The following is a 24,323-nucleotide window of genomic DNA, read 5'->3' on the forward strand; positions in this document are numbered from 1 at the left end:
TACTTACCATTACCTATCATTATTTACCATTAGTTACCATTACTTATCATTACTTACCATTACCTACCATTATAAAAAAAACACTTGAGAAAAACGACGATTTTTTTGAGAGCAAACATGTTTCGACATTATCAGAATGCCATCTTCAGTGCAGAATGGTTAGTGTTAAGTAATATGATACGTAATATGATATGAATAAATTAATTACAATGAGTATCAAGTATTAAGAACTTATAACAAAAAATATTATTATAAAGTAAATATAGTGTTGTAGTGGTGAACTTGGATATTTAAATCGGGATTAGTTTTATTAATGTGTAGAGCTTCCTTGATTTTGAGTGAGAAAGTGGATTGATCAGTGTCGATGATTTTAAAACAGGAAGGTGAGAATTTGTTTTTACATGAAGGAGAGGCTTGAAGATGTTTGTAGATAGTGGAGTTTTTGTCTGTGTGAGTATGCTCCTTTATCCTGGTAGATTATTGGAGATAACTGATTTAATTTTTACCAACAACCCTACATTCAAAATGAGCAGAACAGAACTAAAACTATTGTTTAATATCACTACGGCCGAGACTCATTTTTTATTTAACGGTAAGTACTACGACCAAATTGACGGGGTAAGTATGGGCTCACCCTTGGCACCCATTCTAGCCAACATTTTCATGGGTTTTCACGACCGAAACTGGTTAAATAACTACAGCAACAACAAACCTTTATTTTACCGCAGATACGTTGACGACATTTTTTGTATTTTTCATAACAAAGACGAAGCATTACTCTTTTACGAATACATCAACAAACAACATCAAAGCATAAACTTTACATACGAAACCGAACAAGACAATCAGTTACCCTTTCTTGACATCTTACTAACTAAATCACATGAAAACTGTATGACCTCTACGTACCACAAACCAACATATACAGGACTACTGACTAACTTTTTTAGTTTCACACCATTAAATTACAAAATTGGACTGATACGAACACTGACCGACAGAGCACGGAAACTCAACAACACAGACATCGGCTTTCAACGTGATTTAAAGAAACTAATATTCACTCTCCAACGTAATTCTTTTCCTTTTCATTTCATCAACAACACTATACAACACTATTTGGACAACAAGAAAAGCACTGACTCATCTCACTCCACAACTAACACTAACGATATACAACAACCTGACAATAAACGTTATTTCAAACTACCTTACATAGGTGATTACTCACGACACACACAACGCAAACTCACACAAATCATTAAACGCTACTGCACTGACATTGACGTTAAACTTATTTTCACACCTTTTAAAATAAAATCTTTATTTTCGTTTAAAGACCCACTTCCCGAACTTTCCTAATCTATGGTAGTTTATCAATTTTCATGTGCGGGATGTAATTCCCGCTATATTGGTGAAACTTCTCGCCAATTATCTACCAGGATAAAGGAACATACTCACACAGACAAAAACTCCACTATCTACAAACATCTTCAAGCCTCTCCTTCATGTAAAAACAAATTCTCACCTTCCTGTTTAAAATCATCGACACTGATCAATCCACTTTCTCACTCAAAATCAAGGAAGCTCTACACATTAATAAAACTAATCCCGATTTAAATATCCAAGTTCACCACTACAACACTATATTTACTTTATAATAATATTTTTTGTTATAAGTTCTTAATACTTATTTTTAGAACTTATGTTATAAGTTCTTAATACTTAAAGTGCACCTCCAGGCAAAATTTTTTATTGGTTATATCGAATCTATGTATGATGGCCAGCATATATGCGAAAAATTTTTTAAATCGGTTATATCTTTCCTTTTTTATGGCGGTTTGAAGTTGACAAAAATGCACTTCTTGATGGACCATGTCCGTCGTTACAAGAACCTGGAACGAGCAAATTTTATGACGTCACGCAAGGTACTCGTCAAAGTAAGGCCGTTGTTTCTAAATACATTACGTGCAGTTTTTGAAAACTAAAAACATGGTTAATAGCTTTGTGGCGGCAAATTGCACGAATAAGTCATGTCTTAGTTCCGGTATAAGTCTCCACACAATACCCTACTTTAATGACAATCGACCTGAAGCCAGGAGAAGAAGAAAAATATGGGTTGACTTCGTCAAAGCAAAACGGGTCTTTGAATCTTCGAAGACGTCGACCCTTTGGCAGCCATCTTCAAACTCCACTTTTCAAGGCATACGGAGTTAAATCCAGTATGTTAAATGATGCATTTCGCATTAATTATACCTTCGGCTTGGAGATCGCTAATCACTTCGTCGCTTTTCATTGCTTCATGGCATCCATCAAGTTCAAAACAACAATGGCATTCGTTATTGTTTACGAGTAGCGTCACATCACAATTTCCGCACTGACACCACTCGTCCACTTTTACAGAGCCGTCCAGTCTTTTGCCGAGCTTTTCTTGTAGTTCTAAACGTTTTTGTTCCTGACTGTTGTAATTTTCCAACCACTCTTCGTCTGCCAAAGGCTCGTCAGCATATGCTAGGCCCACGTTTTCTTGATTAAAATCTTTGTTAGAATTTCTAACCTCAGAACATTCGATCATGTAACCGGGAATAAAATTAATATCGGAGTCGTCAGACTGATAATCCTCCGAATCACATTCCCAATCTATTACATCCTTATCCATGATAGCTCTGACAAAAACAAACTACATCTTCGTCCGACCACGTGCAACAAGATTGTATATGCCTAATAAGCGCATTTATCTGAGACAATCAAAGAAAAAAGCCGACTACCTTGCATGACGTCAGAAAATGCGCTAGACACAGACTCCTTGATACGACGGACAGGGTCCTCAAAGGCCATTTTTTAAACCGCCATAAAAAAGGAAAGATATAACCGATTTAAAAAATTTTTCGCATATATGCTGGCCATCATACATAGATTCGATATAACCAATAAAAAATTTTGCCTGGAGGTGCACTTTAATACTCATTGTAATTAATTTATTCATATCATATTACGTATCATATTACTTAACACTAACCATTCTGCACTGAAGATGGCATTCTGATAATGTCGAAACATGTTTGCTCTCAAAAAAATCGTCGTTTTTCTCAAGTGTTTTTTAAAATTGCTGCTAATTAGAAATTACCTACCATTAGTTACCATTACTTACTATTACTTACCATTACCTACCATTAGTTACCATTACCTACCATTACCTACCATTACCTACCATTACCTACCATTACTTACCGTTACCTACCATTATTTACCATTAGTTACCATTACATATCATTACCTACCATTACCTAGCATTACTTACCATTACTTGCCATTACTCACCATTACCTACCATTACCTACCATTACTAAGCCCTTAATATCCATTGCCTACCATTACTTACCATTACCTACTATAGCCTACCATTACTTGCCATTACTAAGCCCTTAATAACCATTACCTACCATTACTTACTTTATTGTTAGCTTTTCTGCAATGTTATTGGTTATACATATACTATTAGGTTGATGGATCTTTTGTTGTACGAAATGCGCCGGTTATTGAAAACTTGAATTTAACCCCGTATTGTGAAGAGTATAAAAGACTTGGCTTTGGCTCTGTACTTGAGGAACGTATAGGGAGTAAAAGTGGATCTTGGAGGCTTTCTATGGTCAATCTTTCGTACGCAGCCTGTCGAAGGTAAAGTTGGGAAAAATGGAGGAGATAATTTTTTATTACAGAATTGTTATGCTCAAAATTTCCGAATAAGACTTAGGAGCATTTAACCCTTTCATTATTGCCATAAGTGTTTAAAACTCATATTTACTATCGTATAATGCATTTATTTTGCTAAAGGGTAAATTTACAAGTCTTTGAAAATAAACATGTATCGACAAAATAGTCAATATGATGTGGATTTTTCTTTCAGTTACCCGGCTGTTTTAGTGGTGCCACAACTTGTGACCGATGACTCTTTGTAGCGCGTGTCTAAAAACCATCGCCATATGCGTTTTCCTGTTGCGACGTGGAGACATAAAGTCAATAAATTCGCCGTTTTATTGCGATCTTCTGCCATTGAACGAAGCTCTGTGGCATCCATCATTCGCTCTGGTGTAGCTGCAAGTGGTGGAAGCACTGACGCAATACGTTCATCCAACGTGGAGTAAGATAAATATTTATCTGCCGTAGGTTAGTTGTTTATATTTATCGTTTCAACGCTCGTCCCCTACCCTAACATGTAAGTGCCCTCCCCCCAGGGCAACGCCCCTTCTCCCACATACACACAGATCTATCGCCACCCTTGCTATCACAGCAATATATATTACTTTACTCGTTTTTTTTGAAAATCACATTTTGAATTAAAGTATCCTCGAAAAATAAACGAGAACTAATGAAAGTGAATTGCATAATTGTTTTTCTAAAACTGAGTGATTTAGATATAAATTTAGATTAATATTTATGTATGAAATAAGTATTTAGGGACTGTTTGCCATTCTTTAAGTTTTATTAACATTAGCAAATGTACCTGCATTTATCACTTTTTTTTTATCAATCTTAAAGTTTTGCTTTGAGCATTATTATGTGATTATGTAACCGTGATTTTCTATGCTTTTAATTTTAAGTGTCTTCAAATCCTGTATCGTGGAATAAAGCGGAGGCGAAACATCGTTCACTGGCAGCCAACGTCAGCATGTCTAAAGCAACGATGAATCTACGATCAAATGACAAGGCATCTAAACGTGTTTCTGTTGTGGATTCTGTTGACAAAGCAATAACTGAGCAAGGATGGGAGCCTGCTGCACTGTACGTTTTTGGAGACAAAAGCAATTTAAAGGTGAGATTTTTTCCTGAAGCTCTGCTGAAACTAGGACTTAACATTTTCTAACCGCTCGCCCTACGGGCTCGTCTGTACAAAAATGCTTCGGACCGTTATTTCTCCGTAAAGACCTCGAGCTTGGTTATTAAGGGCTTAATATAAAGCATACGTATAGTCGTTCACTAACCAAAAAATAATTTATTTAAACGAGCTTTTGCAAATATGTAATAATGATAAATTATTTTTGATTAGTGAACGATTGCTTTATATTTATAGCAAATTGCTTGTAAAATGAAATTCTTTTTCAAAATAATCAATTGAAAATCTTATCTTAACGTTTATCTTTCACAGAATTTAAAGAAAGATTCGTATACCAATATTGATTTTGTTCCTATTGAGGTATGTCATTTTGACTATCGTACAATATGTAGTGTGTAACCTCTTCACCTTAAAACAGCCTGGGAGTGAGGAAACAATGGAACGTTCGCCATGTTGGTTGAAATTTGCGTTGTAAATAAAGAAAATGCACTGTCAAAGTCATTCAACATGGAGACCATTACGTAATGTGATAACACCAAGAAAATAGTTGCAACTATATTAAGATTTTACAAGAGCAGCTTCAAAATGGACAATGAAATAAAAATATCATATTTTCTGTTGCTGTGAGTGCACAATTCTTTCGTTCAAAACAACTTAATTAAAAGCAATCAAGCAAATTTTCAAACGCACATCATCAATGTACGATCTATTGATCTGTTTAACCAGAGGTCTTTTATTCCTGTCGTACTAGATACCGGATGTACGTGATCTCAAAACCAGCTTACGTAAGTTGTTCAAAGTTTGCTGTCCCAGCAATCCCCCTAAAGATTCAACACAAGGTGATCCATTTTTCAAGTCGTTGCAAGATACTGATTGGTTGAAGCAGGTATCAGCTGGTTTACGCTGTTTTATATAATATATGTATATTGATGGTTTCAATTGTATTATGATAATCTAACTCATATTTAACAACAGGTTCTCTACTGCGACGTTTCTCAACATGCTAAAGTGTGATTTTTCTAAATTCTAAACTTTTGTTGCTAGACAATGTATTATTTTCGATTTTTGTGTCGTCAAAAAGGATGGAATAGTATTCGAATGCCAAATTTCTTATGTATATTCGGCTGTGTATAGTTTCAGCATGGTAATTTACAGTCTACTCCTATACTATACTCATTTTTGGATATTTGATTTGGATATGGGGTATCTAATTTTGATTAGATATTGGTAGCTGCTTGTTGCCGAAAGTCAGGCTATTTTCGTTAAATTGTTCAAACTCTGTTCCATTGAACGCTACAATCGCAATTTCTTTTCCTTAATTGTTTGGTATACATAGTATTTTGTTGGGAAGTTTCCACTTCTACTGCATTCCATCTGGCCAAAGCTAGAAGGGTTGCATACTTAATTGTTTGGTATACTTAGTATTTTGTAAGGAAATTTCCACCCCTCCTGTATTCCATGTGGCCAAAGCTAGAAGGGATGCACAACCCTCGGAAAATCTCAATCCTAAATTCGTTCTTGTTCTACTGTTAACCATTGGATTGTTTAAAAAATGTATTAAATCTCAACTAGTTACGATCCAAAGTCATTAGTCAATAGAAAAGAACATTAGTTTACGTTTTTCCCATAAAGATTAAACAGTAACCTATGCGGTAACTCTATCCAACGAAGTATATTTTTTTGCCACGAGAACGTTCTTGAAAGATATGCAGAAAAATGTATTGAAACATAGACTTTTGTGGGGTTTTTTTGATGTATCTCATGCCTATTTTCATTTGTAGTTATCGCTTGTACTTCGGATATCCGGTGCTGTCGTGGATCTTTTGGACATCCAGGGATCATCTGTTCTTGTCTCGTTTGAAGATGGGTGGGACATTACTACACAAGAAAGCTTCATTTAAGCACCTACCTTATGTTATTTACAAAAGTTACTTGTTACGTATGCTCCTATAAACCATTGAGGTCTTGCAAAACATCTTTTATATTGGGTCATACTTCATGTAAGATCTCCTTTTAGTAGCGTGGAGTTTGATCTCTTGTTATACATTGAGTTCTATAAGACCTGGAGGGGAAGGGTGTCTGGACCCGGTTGTCAAAAACATGGCGGATTTGGTAGTCAAAACTTCCACTTTAAAAATTGTTTTCAATATTAACTCCCTCCTGATTTCTAATACTGTTTATATGAACGACAACAAGTGAAAAAATTGCCATACCGTCAGCATATCATGTTAAAATAATTCTTTAGCATTACGTGAAAACACAGTAAACACACACATCTAAATAAAGAAAATCGACGGTAGAGAAACGCATATTTTGGCTGTAGCATTTAAGTTATTTTATGATATTTTAACCTTTTAAAAGTGAAAATCAAACGGCATTCTTTAGTAGACTGTAAATGTCAAACTTATACATTATTTCATGCTTCTGTGTGTTTGACTGTAAACAGTTTGATGCAACTATTTTTCTCGCTCAAATAGATAAATCTGTGTTAAAATGCTCCTAAGGAAGCGAGAAAATGCTTGCTTCAGTCCTACGACATAAGTCAACTGAAAATTTACCATGGATAAGTATCATAAGTGTATTGTCATTACCTGATAAATCTACTAAAAAACTCATAAAGAAAGTATGTTGAACTAGAAGAGCTGCAAAAAGAAAAACAATTCAAAACACCAAGATGATACTGTTGGTTGGAAATTTGTATTTTGTAAACTGCTTGGCAGAACCTTAGGTCTATTACTGAACAGAACTACATCAATTTTCCATTGAAATAACAAACTAGGAAACTAGTTTGGAAACTTGGAAAGTGCATTTGCTTTGACAAAATCACTCTGTCTATTGCTCCATGAAGGCAAAATAGTTAATTGACAGTGTACGTGAAGAAATTTAGCAAGTTCTATAGATATTATTGTGCATTACTTAGAGTCTTTTGGAATTGTGTAATTATGTGTCAAGAACATATAATTTTTCAAAATGCTAACCCTTCGAGCACTACTACTCTTCTGTTCTGTTTGAACAATTTACAGCTACCAATACTAATTATTTATATGTACAAACTAACAATTGGGAATTAAATGATAAACAACTTGATAAATCTTTGTATTTTACATCAAGCCTTTGAATTTGTTCCTTTTATCTCTTGGTAAAAATATTAATAAAAGACATACAAATCAATTTTCTCGAAATTAGTATTTTGTACCAAGAAACTAAACATAATTGGAAAGGTCACATGTTGAAGACAGACTTTGCTTCTTTGACTAGGTTGCTTGGCCATGAGCAATTTCAATTTGTTTACAATTTGTTTAAAGAATTCTTTTTATTGATTTCTACTAATTCATAATAAGCCACAGATAAGTTCTTTGCCATCTATTTTTTCTTCTTCTACATTTAACTTCATTGTAACCAATGCATCCAATGTGAATTTGTGGATCACCTGGAATCATACCAAGTATGGATTTGGTGAGATGAGACATTAGTATGTTTAATTTCATGCATATTAATGATATAATCACAAGCTACTGTTGAACAAAAATTTCAAGATAGAAACAAATCTTAGCACATTGTTCAGCACACTTCTTTTATCTTGGTTTTGAAGTATTAACCTGTTTACTATAACAATAAATACTTCACTTACAGAAACATTAAATAGTACTTTAAAACTGTTTGCATAAATCCAACTTTCCAAATCCATTATAATTGTCTACACTATACAGTCAGTCAAATTGAGAAGACAAGCAGTTTAGTTTTTTTTATTATACGGCATATACCATAGTTCTCATTAATTTTTCAAGGCACTGCATTCAATTTTAACACAACTCCGTTGTAAACTTTCCCTTCATCTTTTAAAAAAAATATGAACAAATTCTGCCCCATTTTTGGGAGGTAAACTCAATTCAAATCAGTAGAGTTTCGCTTGATCATGATACAAGATGGATGCAAAACTCGATAAAAATTGGCTGCTTCGCCTCGTCTGGCGAGCGATAAAGTGAAGAGCAAACAAGACTGGACCAAAATAACTTTAAATTAAAACTTAGTCGCAGAAACACTCTTCAAGTATCGTGTTAAAAACAAAATAGTAAAACTACTACTGTGCTACTTACTGGAGTCATGAAATGTTTCTTTTTCTGTCGATATTTCAGCATCCGCAAACCACGGAAGTTGGCGGATTGTTTAATAAATAAAATTTTAAAAAAGTATTTATGTTAGGAAAGTAGTTTTGATATTTTCTATACTCCCAATCGTGGTGGTATAATCAGGGTGGGCGATAAAATTTTTATTTCATGAGCCCGCGTCTTTCATGATTTTGACCACGTGCCGTGCGCTAATAATTTATAGTAATTTTGTTGACGTGTTCCCTCCAGGTCTTACACAATTCAATGTGGTTATACATAAGTGGTAAAAATTCACACATCAGATTATTATAGTGTAATCTTTCTTGGTGTGTTTGTTATCTGTATTTTTATTTTTGCGATAGTCAATGGCGATAATAGTGTAAGCCCTTAATACTCAAGGGCAAGATATTATGTTTTGTCATATCCAGTTCCTTTGAAATCGAATGTGTTTTTTTTTTCAGTCCATTTTAATATGCATATATGAATATTCTCCACTCCCCCCCTCCTTCCAATGATGGAACTAGCAATGTCTCTGCTTCACGTCATTGAGTTCTATAATAACTGGAGCGCCTATCTCTAACACGGCTTTAATTAGTGGCTGACGCCAAAAAATGGAGGATTTGTTCCTTTACCGCTGAGATTTACCGAAATTGGCTGCTTTTCTGAAAATCTCACAATTCATCAGCATCAAAACACACATAACCTTGTTATCTTTATTTGGTACTTGACCTTTACTTTCAAAGCATTTAAGGCATCTTTATTAAATCCATTATCTTTATCCATAGAATTAGTCCAAGTTCAAATAGCTGTTAGACAGGAAGTCGGTAAATCATTTACCTTTGTTTGTATTCAGCCTTAGCATTTTACAGTTAGACTCTTTCTGGTCAATAACATCTTCTAATTGTCTTAATATAGTGATCTATGAAATAGTGGTACTGCAGCATATTCCAGAAACATTTCGCTATCCGATCATCTCTTTATGTTGTCAGCAAATTTACCAGAACAAACTCTGCTCTACTTCATGGGTTCTCTTTGGGGGTGATCGTTACTTCATAGTATCTGCCCTCTGAGTAAAATGAGCAGAATCTTTTTTCGTGTCAGGGAAACTATTTTGCAAACAGATTTACGGTTTCACACATTAACAAATAAGTGGAAAAGTATGTTGATGTTTAAAAACATAAATAGGAAAACATCAGTCGGATTTTATCGCTCAGGCTTCAAGTTCAATTGCTTTTCAATTTTTGATGAACAAACAAAACAAATATCTCACCTGTGAAAGAGACATGTTCCTATTTGTGGACACTGCGATATCCAACAATTGAATGATTGAAGTGCTGGCATTTTAAAAGAAATGCCAAAAAAAGATATCTTGTTTGTTTTTGAATAATGCTGTATAATTAGCTATAGACATCAGGGGGAGGTCGAGAATATAATTTTTCTGCAAAGCCATCATCTCAGCGGAAATAGGTCCATTGGCCGCCATTTTTTGGCGTCAGGTCCCAGTCCACTTAGCCGCTCCAGTTATTATAGAACTCAATGTTTCACGTACGAACAACTACAGTAAATACTTCATGTTGTTTTTTGTAGGTGACGTCATTTGCTCAAGTAATGTTAGATCCATACTACCGAACAATTAATGGTTTTAAAGTTTTAGTTGAAAAAGAATGGTTGTCTTTTGGACATCGTTTCTCACATCGCTGTAATCATACACATTCAACGCAATCAAGTGGATTCACGCCTGTTTTCTTGCAATTTCTTGATGGCGTCCATCAGGTTATCATTGTTTCTTAAAGTTGTCTTAAAAAATTGGAGTTAAGATGGTCTGGTGTCCGTCGTCTGAGTATTGTGCGAAATGTTTTTTTTTATATTACACAAAAGCTTGTGTTAAGCATATTGTTGGGGTTTTTTTTTGAAAACTTTATTCGATCAAAAATTGTAGTCATGAAGTTAAGGTGCTTTTCTCGCTATAAATTTGAAATATACCATTAACACTTAAAAGCAACTCTTTCGTGGTCATTATCTTCAAAGTTTTCTTGCATTGTACGACTCAATAAACATCTCAATGATGCATAGTTCAGGTTCAAAAAATAACTTCTCTAGATAGTTAAATTCATTTTAAGAACATGTGCACAATATTTTTTAAATGGTCATTTCGGGCCCAGAAATAAGTTACTCATCGCCATCAGTGACGCACTTAGGAGAACACGCTCGTTTCGTAAAGTAAAAACACCGTATATTATTAAAGAATTTTGGTGAGAAATGTTTTGACATTGATTGTCTCCCATCTTTTTTATTGCTATAATACAAAATTGTTGATAAAGTCACTTAGCTATTTGTTCATATTGTTGGTGTTCTTAGTTACTTTTTTTATTTTTACATGAAAGTTTCGAAAAATTACTCATTTCTACATATTTTTTATGTTCTCAGATATTACGTCAGTATCCACTATCTTTCGAATTCAACGAGTATTATTTACATTTCCTCGCCTATCATCATGTCTCCATGCGTTTTCGTACGTTTTTACTGGATTCAGAGCACGAACGTGTGCAGATGGGTTGGCTATCAGATGCTGAAAAGAAAGATGCAAAGATTTCTAAATCTCACATAAAAAGTCTTTGGGATTACATCGACATGCTACACAAAAAATCATCATTATTTTATAATTTCAAGTTTTAGAAAGAACATTCTGAAAAGGTGAGTTGTTGATTTGCAGCCATATTTTAGCAAATCTTTGCAGCAACAGTTCGTATGCACTGTAATGAAATTACCTGAATGCTTTTCGGTCATATAGTTGTGTAATAACCATCAAATTGATTTAAAACAAGATCAAATAAGAACAGGCATTTAACTAAGTTTATTTTTCAATGGACGCCTTGTTTATCTTTTATTGAATACGTGTATTGGTTAAACTTATAAACTTCATTTAGTAAATCCTAGAATATCCTTGATTTGTTGTGTTGTACTTAAAGTGACTTTATTGGACTGTAAAATCCATTGAACTAAATAGAACTGGAATGTTACTTCCCGCCAAAAATTTAAAGCCACCAATTCAACTAGTCCCAATCCTTCCACGCACGGCCTAAAAGGTCCATTTACAGTGATAAGCTAGCGGGATTTCACCCAAAGACACGCGTGTCTGAGAGTAAAATTTTGTAGTGTGAATGGTTAAACCTGATTATTTTTCTTCTCTAGACAAATACGAAGAGAAATACTTATGTCTGTGTATAATTATATTGTGCTATGTTTTTAATGAGATAGAACAACATTTAAACAAAATTTGTTTGTGTAAATAGGAAAGGTTTGATTATAAATTGGACGATAAAAATATTTTTGTTGCTAGAATTTCGCTCACAAACACAAAAATTATAATTTATTGAGCACCTAAAATATATTTACTAACTCACAAGGACTCGTTTACTTTATTTTCTCTAGAAGATTTTCTTCTCTTAAACCAGATTTAATACATTATTTCTAAATTCCCAGGTGCTTCGCCCTCATTGCAACGTTTCCAATCTAAAATTATGGAGTTACTTTGTTTCGGAGAATGTCTCCACTGGTCCAGAGTTTGATCAAGAAGTCATAAATGAGACAGAAACTGCTGCCGAGGAAGGACAACAGAAGTTAGAAGACAAGTACGATGCCAACAGGTATGAATAAGTTTTTGCGTTGAGAAGTAAGCGCGTTCCATTTAAAACGTAGCAAAGTACCTCAATGATTTGCGTGTTTCCATTAAAAATTAGTGAAGTACTACTATACTTAGCGTGTTTCCATTTGAAAATTATTGAGTACTTTAATAGTCAGGATGTTTCCATTTAAACATTATGTAGTGCTTCCATTGTTAGCATGTTTCTATTAAAAAAAAAGTTTAATGCCATTCGTAGCTTGCATGCTTAATTTTTGTTGCAAACTTTACTATAAGTTTAAAAAAGTGATTTACAATATTCAACCATGCATAAATTATTGAATAAAATAGCTAGCGCTTCATATTGCTTACTAGACGCTGTCGAAGTGGTATATTTGGTGGATCGGTTCATTACGACAGTAGTAGCTGCGCATATCATTGGTACGAATATAATCGCATCGAAGAAGAGGCTGACAAACACGCAACTCGTTGGAAAAAATTATGGGAGCGTTTGGAACAGCCTAAAATAACGAAAACGGTATTTATAGCAAATATACTTTCATTGTGACGTGTTGTTTTACTTTTACTTTGTAGACATTAAGTAAAGGTCATCCACTGGATCTTTTGTAAATGGCTTTGAATATCATATTTTAGGTCTCATTTAGGCAGCATAACTACTTTTTTCTTACTGGAGTGTGTGTATGGTGTGAATACCATTACAGATTGGAGTGTATGCATTGTACGTATGAATACCATTGCAGATTGTGGTGTGTGCATTGTATGTATGAATATCACAAACTGGAGTGTATGTATTGTATGAATACCAGACTGAAGTGTGTGCATGGTATAAATACCATTACAGACTGAAGTGTGTGCATGGTATGAATACCAATACAAACTGGAGTGTATGCATTGTATGAATACTAGACTGGAGTATGTGCATGGTATGAATACATCACAGACTGTGGTGTTTCCCTGGTACGAATGAACACCATAACTAACTGGCATTTTTTCTTTACAGTTTTTAACATACAATGAAGAAATTTCTAGAGTCCGTAGTGGTGTACTACACAAACGAGATACAATGGACATAATACTTGAGGTAGTATTTATGATTCTTTTTCTTTATGATTAATTTTATATTGATTGTAGATAATTTATAACTTCAATGACCATTTTATGATTACCTGATCTTAAATTAATATTCTCGTTCGTGCAATATACTCGTTCTATTTTGTGATTTTTGGTAAAATAATTTCTATATACAAAATGATTTTTGTATCAGTTTGGCAACTTATAAAAATGAACTTTTTTAACATTTAGTTTTGCTGTGCTGGTAGCACTAAGCCGTGAAATTGTATTCATGTTGTCTTGCAATATGTTGTATTCTTTAAGAACTAGAAAACACTTTCTGAGTTTCTAGAGAGTTTTAGAAACACGTGATTGGGAGAAACAATAAATTACATGGCAAAGAGGAACACGAAGTGCGTGTGTTTGCAAAAAATTTCGACTTTCTTTAAAAATTTCACGAGTGTTTCTATATAAATCAATAGGAATAGGCAAATATTTTTTTTGTATTTTCTTTATGAAATAACATTTTAAGAAGAATATAAAGACAATGAATTCTTGAATTTTAATAACATGTTTATATTTTTGCCTTGAAACTTTCCGCCATAACCACGGAAGTTTTTCAATAATTTTGAGAGACTGAAGCTCTCGTGCAATAAAGGGTTTTATAGACACGGTTTTTTCGAGCATTGCACTAATCAGCACCCGTGTTTTCAATAGTTTTTTTTTCACACAATATGAGATTGGTATCATGCCGCCGTTTTAAGATTCTCGAACACAGTTTGTACAAATTTTAATGTCTCTGAATTGTGAGTTTTTGATAAAATCTTGAAAAGTAGTCAGCTAACGCATTAGTTTAATCTTCATTTAATTTCTTTTTACTGAAATGGAGGTTAAATTGACATCTTAATGTTGGAACTTTTGCAAGGTGACCTACCTTGTGGCAGCTCACTTCACATGACAACACACCTTTTGTACTGGTTTCAGTAAATAATTTGTTTTGTTAAGTGACCTACCTTGTGGTGGCTCACTTTACATGACAACACACCTTTTATACTGGTTTCAGTAAATAATTTGTTTTGTTAAGTGACCTACCTTGTGGCGGCTCACTTCACATGACAACACACCTTTTGTACTGGTTTCAGTAAATAATTTGTTTTGTTAAGTGACCTTGTGGTGGCTCACTTCACATGACAACACACCTTTTGTACTGGTTTCAGTAAATAATTTGTTTTGTTAAGTGACCTATCATGTGGCGGCTCACTTCCCATGACAACACACCATTTGTACTGGTTTCAGTAAATAATTTGTTTTGTTTAAATTTTCATAATACGTTGATTCCTTTGTTACGTTTGTTAGGCTTTCCATGCCTGTTATGATCTTAGCTTTAAAAAAATGTTAACATTGTTGTGTTTTGCGAAGAATAGACAGCAATTGCTTAAATTTGTAATTCAAAATTATTTCTACAACTTTTGCTGCGTATTTATACCTTTGAAGTAGAGAGTAACTTTGTTACTTTTATAAGATGACCTTGTAGAAACTGATTTCACTTAGTTTCTTTTAAAGCTACATACTATGTGACACATGTTACTTTTATATTTCAGGGGAAACTTCAAATCGAAGACTACAGTAACCAAGGTTTTTCACGACCTCATTCATTTGAACCTCACAGTTTCTTTACGCCAACCAACTGCGATTTCTGTCTACAAGTGATATGGAATATTGGAAAAGGAGGTATGGTTTGCTTGTGTATCTATCTATCTATGATGGCCATACAGTTGACTTTCCGTTGCATCTATAAACACGCTTCTTTATCTTGTCTACTGTGCAAAGTTTCTATGGAAATTTTGCTAATAAAATTTTACAACTAGCAAAGCTTTATAGCAGAATGCACGCGCGTTCATGTTAGTTAAATATACCCCTAGTATAAATTTAATTCTGAAATCAAAGTAAAACAATCGCAGCCAGACAATATTTTTTGCTAGATTTATGATAATTGTTATGTCATACAACTGATAATTTATTTCATGATGATTGTGACGCCGCTTTTTCCATCATAAATTTCAATGAGTGTGTACCGTTGATAATTTAATAATTTAAGAAATTTGTTCAAGCAAGTCTATCCAAAATGAATTAAAATGACTTGGCTCGGTCCTGGCATCTTGATACCCAAAAACTGTTCACCACGCGTTGTAGTTACGATATATTTTGTGAAGAGATTTTGTCTCCTACCACCAAAAATTCTTTTGTATTTTAATATGTGTTTTTTGTAGGATTCAGATGCACAGAATGTGGATACAACTGCCACGAGAAATGCTTATCACGTGTTCCTAAAACGTGTCCTAATTACAAGAATCTAAAAGACCAGAATGATAGCATGCCATCAACTAGTAACAAAAGCTTACATGAGGTACAATATAGTACACTAGTGAACTTCCATTGATGTTTGTTAACTGCAAACATTTTCCTTCACTTTTAAATTTATAATTATATAATATGTAAACAAAGAAGATATTGTTAAGTTTCACTTTTTATTACTCAGTTATAACGGATTAAGCTTTAATTACACTAGCCGAAGTGATTTATCATGAATTAGTCATTTGAATAATCTTTATCATTCCATAGTCTCCAAGTATAAACAAATCTTCGAAATTTTTATGTGGGTATCTATGGAAACGAGGTGCTTTATTCAAACAATGGAAGCAACGGTATTTTGTATTGGATACGGAAAGACATCAGGTAATGTTCTTTATTGGCTATTTTAGCGAACGATATTTTGATGGAATGTGATAATGAAAGATGAAAAACGGTGTAAAATAAAGCTTCAGATGTCAATGTTTACTGGTTTCTGTTAAAAATTACTATAGAAAGGTTAACTTTGATGTTTCTTACCATAGCTTTGTGCCTATTTGATTTAGTGCAAATCATACTTTGCGATACCTTATTTTTGTGATTTCAAGTTAAATTTTCATTGTTCTATTTGTGACATCACGTTAAAAGCAAGAGTAACAAAAAGTGCATTTTAAAAATCGTTACATTACTGACAGAGCATGGAATTGTTAACAAGAACTTCTGAGAACGGGAGGTCCATGATTTAAAGCTTCCGACTTTTTTGATGGTGAAAATCGCAAAGTTTAAGCTGTGCAAATTATTCGATGCACTTATTTCTAGTTCATTGCAATTTGCTGTCCTTAGCTTTAACATTTTACGATGTCTATGTTTTCACAAATTAATTGGTTTTGTAGCTTCGTTACTATGATGAAGTAAGCGATGTTCATTGTCAAGGTGTTGTCAACTTATCTGAAATTATTTCATGTGAAATGTCACAGTTGAATTGTAAGTTTTATTTCCATATTTTGCTCTATAGTCTTACTTCTTCCTTGGTTTTGATGAGCTTTTAAAACAATGCTCTAATGACTTTGGTTGCATCACTGAGAAAAACGACTTTTCTGTTAACTTTGGATTTTTTGCGGAGAGTGTTGTGTGTTCCAAATTAAAACTTCTTCTGGGATATTACCTTAAGAGCAAATGTCTTTGTGCACCAGCTTGAATGAATTGCAAAGTTTTATGCTTTTTTTGGTATCTGTAGAAAGGATATTTATTTCTATATATAAAAATTAATAATATATTTAAGTATGGAACAAGTTGCAATTACGTATTTAATTGTACGATAAAACTGTAATCATGATTACATGATTGTAAAAGTGCTGTTATTGTATTGTCGTTTTTTTTTTTTATAAAAATTGCGAATTTCATTGATATTTTTAGCAAACGAGAAGCAAGTTTTTTTCGACGTAAGTAAATATATTTGTGTATCTTTCATCGCTGTGTTGTTTGTTTGAAGCTTCAAGGTGCTTTATATCATCACGAATTTTGATTGGTTTAAATTATTGTATGCAAAACCATTTGGTTAATCGTGCTTGCTATTTTCTGCAAACTATGTTAGCGTGGCTAGCATTAAATAATGGTAATAAGCTCTTTTATGAACTTTTAAATTTTTCCTGAAGCATAAAGATGATCCTTTCTTTACCACTTTAGTTGATTTAGCTTGACATTGAAAAAGCAATTAAATATTTTACGCTGATAACATTGAACCCTTTTCTTAAAACTTTGAAATAAAACCGATAGAAACCATCATGCATGTAAAATACTTATTCTTCTTAAAGACTATTTTCACTGTCTTATATGCTTCTATAGCTTCGTACAGAGAAACGATTGTATAATTTGTATGCTGCGACGGAGGAAGAAGCCAAGAAATGGATATCGAAATTACAAAGCTTGGATACGTAGAGCTTCGACGCTCCAATCAGGAATTTCATTATAATCAAAAGAAATGTTGTGCATATGTGACATATTTTAACATTTTAGAACGCATATTTAGGGTAATTTATGTATGTATTTTAATTTTTTTAAATAATAGTATCATTTTGAGACACGCACAGGTTTCAAATAATCATGACTGAAATAACCAATACGAATTTTCGTTGTATTTCCACATGTTATAAAAATAGTGTGACACCAGTTATAATCAGTGAAGCTATCTTTTTTCATCGATTACGTATTTTAACAATAAGAGTCTCAATACTATCAAACGGTAGGCTAACAAGTTTAACTTATCTGCTCAGTCTGAACCCTACCCCGAGTCTAGTGTACGTGATTCCAACAATGATTCACAATAGGTTTTCCAAACAGATTAAATGTACAGAAGTCAAAAAGGCTTAGTTGATGTCTCCAAGACTTGTAGGGTGTTGTTTTGTCAACCTACACCGCCGTATAAGTTATCTTCAATTTGCTGTGCCTCGTAAATTGTCCTCAATAAGTTGTGCCCTGTAAGTTGTTCTCATGCAATGTAGTTAAACTACTTATATCTATAAACAATAATCATGTCACAATAAAAACCAGAATAAAAACTTCTGTGCAGTTCTATAAAATATGCTCACGCATGCAAGAAAGCTTCTAGATTTCCTTCTAATAATGACCATAGATTTCTATTGAATTACCTGGATGAGGAAAATGGCTTGGATGCAGCTGTTCGAAATATTATGGAGGACGTGAAGACTCTCGTTTGCATTGTGTTTGTAGAACATACTTCGTATTAGCGAATCTAAATAATATGAAAAGTCGCTGGGGGAGGTTGCGTTCTGACCTTCTAGCAAAGTTTTAGGAAAATTGTATCTTGTTCATTCATCGTCAGTATATCCAATGTTTGCCAGTATTTGAAAAACATTTGTATTTTAGGCTGTTGAATTAAAACCGTCAGTGAGTGTTTTGCTTGCTTTTTTCATGTTTATATATAATAAAACGAAGACATAATATTTTTGTTTTGTTTATGTTTCTTTCAAATTTCTTAAATAATTAAACAAGTTTGTGTGTTGCAATTTTCAGCCGGTATTTCAATATTATGCTAAAAATATATCAGCATTTACACTCTTTCTGTGCAACTTAATTTATAAATAACATTTAATTATAAGTACTAGAGAAATGATCAAGATATTAAAGCGTGCATATGCACAACGATAAAAACATCGCGAAGTTATAATACAAATATACATCTAATGTTTTGCTAAATCAATGCTCACTATATTATTTAAAAAATGTTATGATTAACAACAATAAAAATCATATGGTGTAATACCCTTGTTTTACATAACAATATACACCTACGAACGTTCAAATTCCTTTGCATAAAAACATTTATTATACACGGAATTGAAGGTGCGTATGATGTTTTTATGAGATGAGTTTAAGAAATTTGAAGTTGCTATCAGTTCAAGGTATGTTAACCAAAAATAAATAAAGTTATAATTACTATACGTCATAGATGATCGGTTATTTTATCTGTCTGTACTATTAATGATTTCGTACTTTGAATATATTCAAGGCTTGCTTTAATTCTCAAGCGTTAAAATTTTTACAAAACTAATCGTACTCAATAAACATTTAACAATTATTTGTCGTGCGTTCCTTTAAAGCAGTGAGTTATGATTAAAGGGAAACATGATTGGACGATTTTAAGTTTTGAATGCAGACAGGGAGTCGGACGATTCGACGATTTAAAAATCAATAAAAATTATTCGTAACATGAATTTATAGTTATAACAAAATAAGTCCAAATTAAGCGTTGTATTTATTTGTCTTCTGATATAAATTTGAAACACCACTGAATGACTAGTATATAGCGTAGACACACTATAGATTAATTTTGACTGAATTTTATGTATTTCAAAAATATAATATTTTGTTTGAGCTTTTACACTGAGCCTTTTCAATGTCTTATTTCCATACGACGACATGTGAATTATATATAATTTAAATAAACTACTTCATGGTAGGTGAGTGCTTACAATTTAAAACTCAACGTAGACAATTCCGTTCTTACGAAGGAATTAATTGTTTTGTATTTTCCGTTGTTCCTTTTCTTTTGGACCGAAATGTAATGTATTTCCCGAGATATTCACAAAGTTGCTTGACGTAATTGGGATTTATATTTATTTCGGCAATAAAAATTCTTGAAGAAGTCTATACCCGTATACTAAAAGCTCACTCACATTCACATATTGAGAGGGACATAAAAATCACACTCTATCTAATCATCAGCAAAGTCATTTCTCCATCTATGGCAAGATTTTCTCCTAGATATTTCAAATCAAGCAATCAGTTGAGAGAAATTGAGCTTTGAATATGCATGAAGTGCTTTCAAAGCCCCACTCATTGACTATGCAATGTTTGGCATATTTTCCGTGCGCATGCGTTGAATTCACCGTTTTTCTGGCTAGTAACTTGACGACTGTGTACTATGATATTGCATTAAAAAAAAAATTTTTGAATATTAGTCATCTCACATTGGTAAGATGGCGAAAGGTTGTAAGAAAACAGGAAAGATATATAAGATATATTTATAGCGAGAGCTCATAATTTCGTACGTAAATGCTTGTTCTTAGGTAAATTCGAACGTTTCAACGTAGGGTATAGATTTGTAAATATTGTTATGTGAACGAAAGTCGAAAATAGAATCTCTTACGTTTTCGTTTCTTCTAAATTATATCAATTCAAATTAATTGAGGTGTACTTATAAGGTATTATTTACTACAAATACTAACGAGTGCCGGAGTGCAAAACGTACTTGTACAAACGTCGTAATATTTCATGTTGCAACATGCATGCCAACTTTTCAAACTTACGATAAAGTAAACATTCACTGAATCCAATAATGATTCATGAGGCGTTTTTGTGAAGAGACCGTTCATTTTAAGAAACATACAAGTTTACGCCTATAAGAGTGTATTCATTTTAACGTACCGAGAAACTAACAGAATCAATGACTCCAGTTCGAGACTGACTTTATTAACATTATTAGCAATATTTGTAATGTAACAGATGTTCACCACACATTTAAGCACCAGTTAACATTTAAATACGTAATAACAGAAATGCGTCAAGATCTCTTGTTATCTCAGGAACGCTTACGAACGTATTTCCCTCAATATCAAGGAGAATGATATTTGGTTCTGAATATCCATCATCAAAATATTTATTAAAGACGTTTAAACTAAATATTTCTCATGAATTTAAAGTGTGCTTTGTTTCCACATTTGATTTTCGTTGCCTGCATAAATTGCATCAGCTAGTGAATGGAAAATGTTCATAGCGATATGTGTTTACCAAGTTTAAAAGTCCTCTTCTTCCACTGTTACATTGTTAATACTTGAGACCCAATCACCAAACTTGTTTTTCAAACCTGTTCAACTTTTACCACTTCGTTAATAAATTAATCATATCTTTATTTGCAAAGCAAATTCATACACATGTTTACTGAACCAATTCAACAATAGAATTCACAATTAAAGTAGTTTTTATCAATTTCTTCACCCCCTTGTTGACCATGAACAATATCGAGCACCATCAATATTTGTCAACGTTTAAATCAGTAAAGTCGAACTTTGTCCATGTAGCTAGTGGAAATATTTATTTAGTAATATAAAAAATTTACTTTGTGGATAATTTTTGCAACTCAGAAATGCCTTGATAGAACAGCTTCAAAATGTCATTCAATTCCGAAAAAACTTTGTGTATCTTTTATATTTCCATGCATATCAAATGCAAATGGAATGTTAACAAACAGTAAAATAGTACAAATATATAAAACATAAAATGTAAATTAGTAAAGATTTTTTTGTCTATAAAGAGTTCTATGTTCTCATTATTACCGATTCGTTGATATTATTATTAACAAATAAAGCCGTAGCTAAAGCTATATGCTTCACAAAACTCGGTGGTTTTCCAAGTAAATAAACTCAATCTTTTTTGAAAACTAAAATAAAGTTTTGACGAAGCAACAACGACAACAATCTTCCTAGTGCCAATCCAGTACACGGTCAAACTTCGAACTCGTACTTGAATTAAGTCAAACTGTATTAAGTCACACTTACTAAAGCTCACTATTAACGCTAGAACATCACATTAAAAAGTACTGAAAAGTGTATTATTAACACATAGAACATGCTGAGCTAACTGCCTCAAAATAGCGTGGGAATAAAGAAAGTTGTACTAGATTATTATTTTCTTTTCCACCAGTACAATATTCAAAGACCAAATAGGAATGATGGCGGATAAGGTTTACCAACGTAGATTTTCGAATATTTTAGTTTCACGACTTTTTTAATAATCAAAAATATACGTCATGGGTAGAACAAGTTATTCAATTCAATTTGACATCAAAATGCTTCTTATGGCCATAAAATATTGGCGTTTGTGTCCTATTAAAAACTGTCTGTGCAAGAATCTAATTTGTTGCATCGTCGAACATATTATCGGGCTTTCCTTTTGTGATACCTACAAAAGCTATACAACCAGTCTATTATCAGACCAGAGGGTTAACTGTTATTTGGCTTTATAATTGTTTCAGAATTGTCAAGTCTGGCAATAGACGGTAAACATTAAAAATTTAAATAACATAAATAAAAATGAAGTAAAACTAATATTGTGTACTTTCTTATAATAAAAAGTACATGAACTTTGATAATTTTTTTCTAGCGGTGGAAATGTCAAAAAGATAATTAATTTCATTTTCAAATATTTTAAAGACTCAGAGAAGCAATATGAAGCTAATATATCAAACGAACTTGGCATGGGGTATTACAAAATGGGAAAATACGAAAAAGCTATGAAATGTTTTGTGACATGTCTCGAAATTCAAAAAACTTTACTAGGTCCTGAACATGTTGATGTAGCTACGACTTACAGCAGTCTTGGTAATGTGTATTATCGTACCAACAAATGTGCCGAAGCCAAAGAGTGTTATGAAAAAGCGTTGGAAATTCAGCAAATATCACTAGGTCCTGAACATGTTCATGTAGCTACGACTTTAAACAATCTTGGCCTTATTCATTTTGATACCAAAAAATATGCCAAATCCAAAGAGTGTAATGAAAAAGCGTTGGAAATTCAAAAAAAGTCTCTTGGTCCAGAGCATGTTGATGTAGCTACGACTTACAGCAGCCTTGGTAATGTGTATTATCGTACCAACAAATGTGCCGAAGCCAAAGAGTGTTATGAAAAAGCGTTGGAAATTCAGCAAATATCACTAGGTCCTGAACATGTTCATGTAGCTACGACTTTAAACAATCTTCGCCTTATTCACTTTGATACCAAAAAATATGCCAAATCCAAAGAGTGTAATGAAAAAGCGTTGGAAATTCAACAAAAATCACTTGGTCCTGAACATGTTGATGTAGCTAGGACTTTAAACAATCTTGGTGATATGTATTGTCGTACAAAAAAATCTGACAAAGCCAAAGAGTGTTATGAAAAAGCGTTGGAAATTCAACTAAAATCACTTGGTCCTGAACATGTTGATGTAGCTACGACTTACAACAGTCTTGGTAATGTGTATTATCGTACCAACAAATATGCCGAAGCCAAAGAGTGTTATGAAAAAGCGTTGGAAATTCAGCAAATATCACTAGGTCCTGAACATGTTCATGTAGCTACGACTTTAAACAATCTTGGCCTTATTCATTTTGATACCAACAACTATGCCAAATCCAAAGAGTGTAATGAAAAAGCGTTGGAAATTCAAAAAAAGTCTCTTGGTCCAGAGCATGTTGATGTAGCTACGACTCTAAACAATCTTGGCAATGTTCATTATGATGCCAACAAATATGCCAAAGCCAAAGAGTGTTATGAAATAGCGTTGGAAATTCGACAAAAATCACTTGGTCCTGAACATGTTGATGTAGCTACGACTTCAAACTATCTTGGTAATGTGTATTATGAGACTAAGAAATATGCCAAAGCCAAAGAGTGTTATGAAAAAGCGTTGGAAATTCGACAAAAATCACTTGGTCCAGAACACGTTGATGTAGCTGTGACTTTAAAAAATCTTGGTGTTGTGTATTATAATAACAACCAATATGACAAAGCCAAAGAGTGCTATGAAAAAGCGTTGGAAATTCAACAAAAATCACTTGGTCCTGAACATGTTGATGTAGCTAGGACTTTAAACAATCTTGGTGATATGTATTGTCGTACGAAAAAATCTGACAAAGCCAAAGAGTGTTATGAAAAAGTGTTGGAAATTCAACAAAAATCACTAGGTCCTGAACATGTTGATGTAGCTAGGACATTAAACAAACTTGGTGAGATGTATTATAACACTAAAAAATATGACACAGCAAAAGAATTTCTCGAA

At 33.2% G+C, this 24,323-nt stretch overlaps 3 protein-coding genes across 9 annotated transcripts in view; all 3 read left to right on the forward strand.

Annotated features, from left to right (window-relative positions):
* LOC124455914 (myotubularin-related protein 5-like) overlaps positions 1 to 11,611 on the forward strand; it is a 32,268-nt gene extending 20,657 nt beyond the window's left edge. For 5 of the 7 annotated variants that reach the window (XM_047006516.1, XM_047006521.1, XM_047006523.1 and 2 more), the window contains 6 exons: positions 3,503 to 3,678; positions 3,908 to 4,167; positions 4,602 to 4,813; positions 5,147 to 5,194; positions 5,586 to 5,720; positions 6,616 to 7,143. In XM_047006516.1, coding sequence (XP_046862472.1) covers positions 3,503 to 3,678; positions 3,908 to 3,959 — 228 coding nt within the window. In that variant the 3' untranslated portion in view covers positions 3,960 to 4,167; positions 4,602 to 4,813; positions 5,147 to 5,194; positions 5,586 to 5,720; positions 6,616 to 7,143. Of the gene's footprint in view, positions 1 to 3,502; positions 3,679 to 3,907; positions 4,168 to 4,601; positions 4,814 to 5,146; positions 5,195 to 5,585; positions 5,721 to 6,615; positions 7,144 to 10,530; positions 10,717 to 11,370 lie in introns of those variants that run through there. The other 2 variants (XM_047006522.1, XM_047006520.1) reach the window with 2 other exon arrangements.
* Positions 11,612 to 13,016: 1,405 nt separating this feature from the next.
* LOC124455919 (myotubularin-related protein 13-like) lies at positions 13,017 to 18,161 on the forward strand. Its single transcript, XM_047006528.1, has 8 exons — positions 13,017 to 13,103; positions 13,587 to 13,667; positions 15,238 to 15,367; positions 15,907 to 16,043; positions 16,259 to 16,372; positions 16,879 to 16,969; positions 17,402 to 17,427; positions 17,831 to 18,161. Exons 2-8 carry the CDS (start codon positions 13,650 to 13,652, stop codon positions 17,921 to 17,923), a joined length of 609 nt encoding a protein of 202 aa, XP_046862484.1. The 5' UTR covers positions 13,017 to 13,103; positions 13,587 to 13,649; the 3' UTR covers positions 17,924 to 18,161.
* Positions 18,162 to 19,365: 1,204 nt separating this feature from the next.
* Positions 19,366 to 23,914, forward strand: LOC124455867 (nephrocystin-3-like). Its single transcript, XM_047006481.1, has 4 exons — positions 19,366 to 19,407; positions 22,717 to 23,433; positions 23,494 to 23,811; positions 23,910 to 23,914. Exons 1-4 carry the CDS (start codon positions 19,371 to 19,373, stop codon positions 23,912 to 23,914), a joined length of 1,077 nt encoding a protein of 358 aa, XP_046862437.1. The 5' UTR covers positions 19,366 to 19,370.
* The last annotated feature ends 409 nt before the right edge of the window (positions 23,915 to 24,323 follow it).

This window comes from Xenia sp. Carnegie-2017, unplaced genomic scaffold (genome assembly GCF_021976095.1).
Source record: "Xenia sp. Carnegie-2017 unplaced genomic scaffold, XeniaSp_v1 HiC_scaffold_4, whole genome shotgun sequence".
Lineage (NCBI taxonomy): Eukaryota > Metazoa > Cnidaria > Anthozoa > Malacalcyonacea > Xeniidae > Xenia > Xenia sp. Carnegie-2017.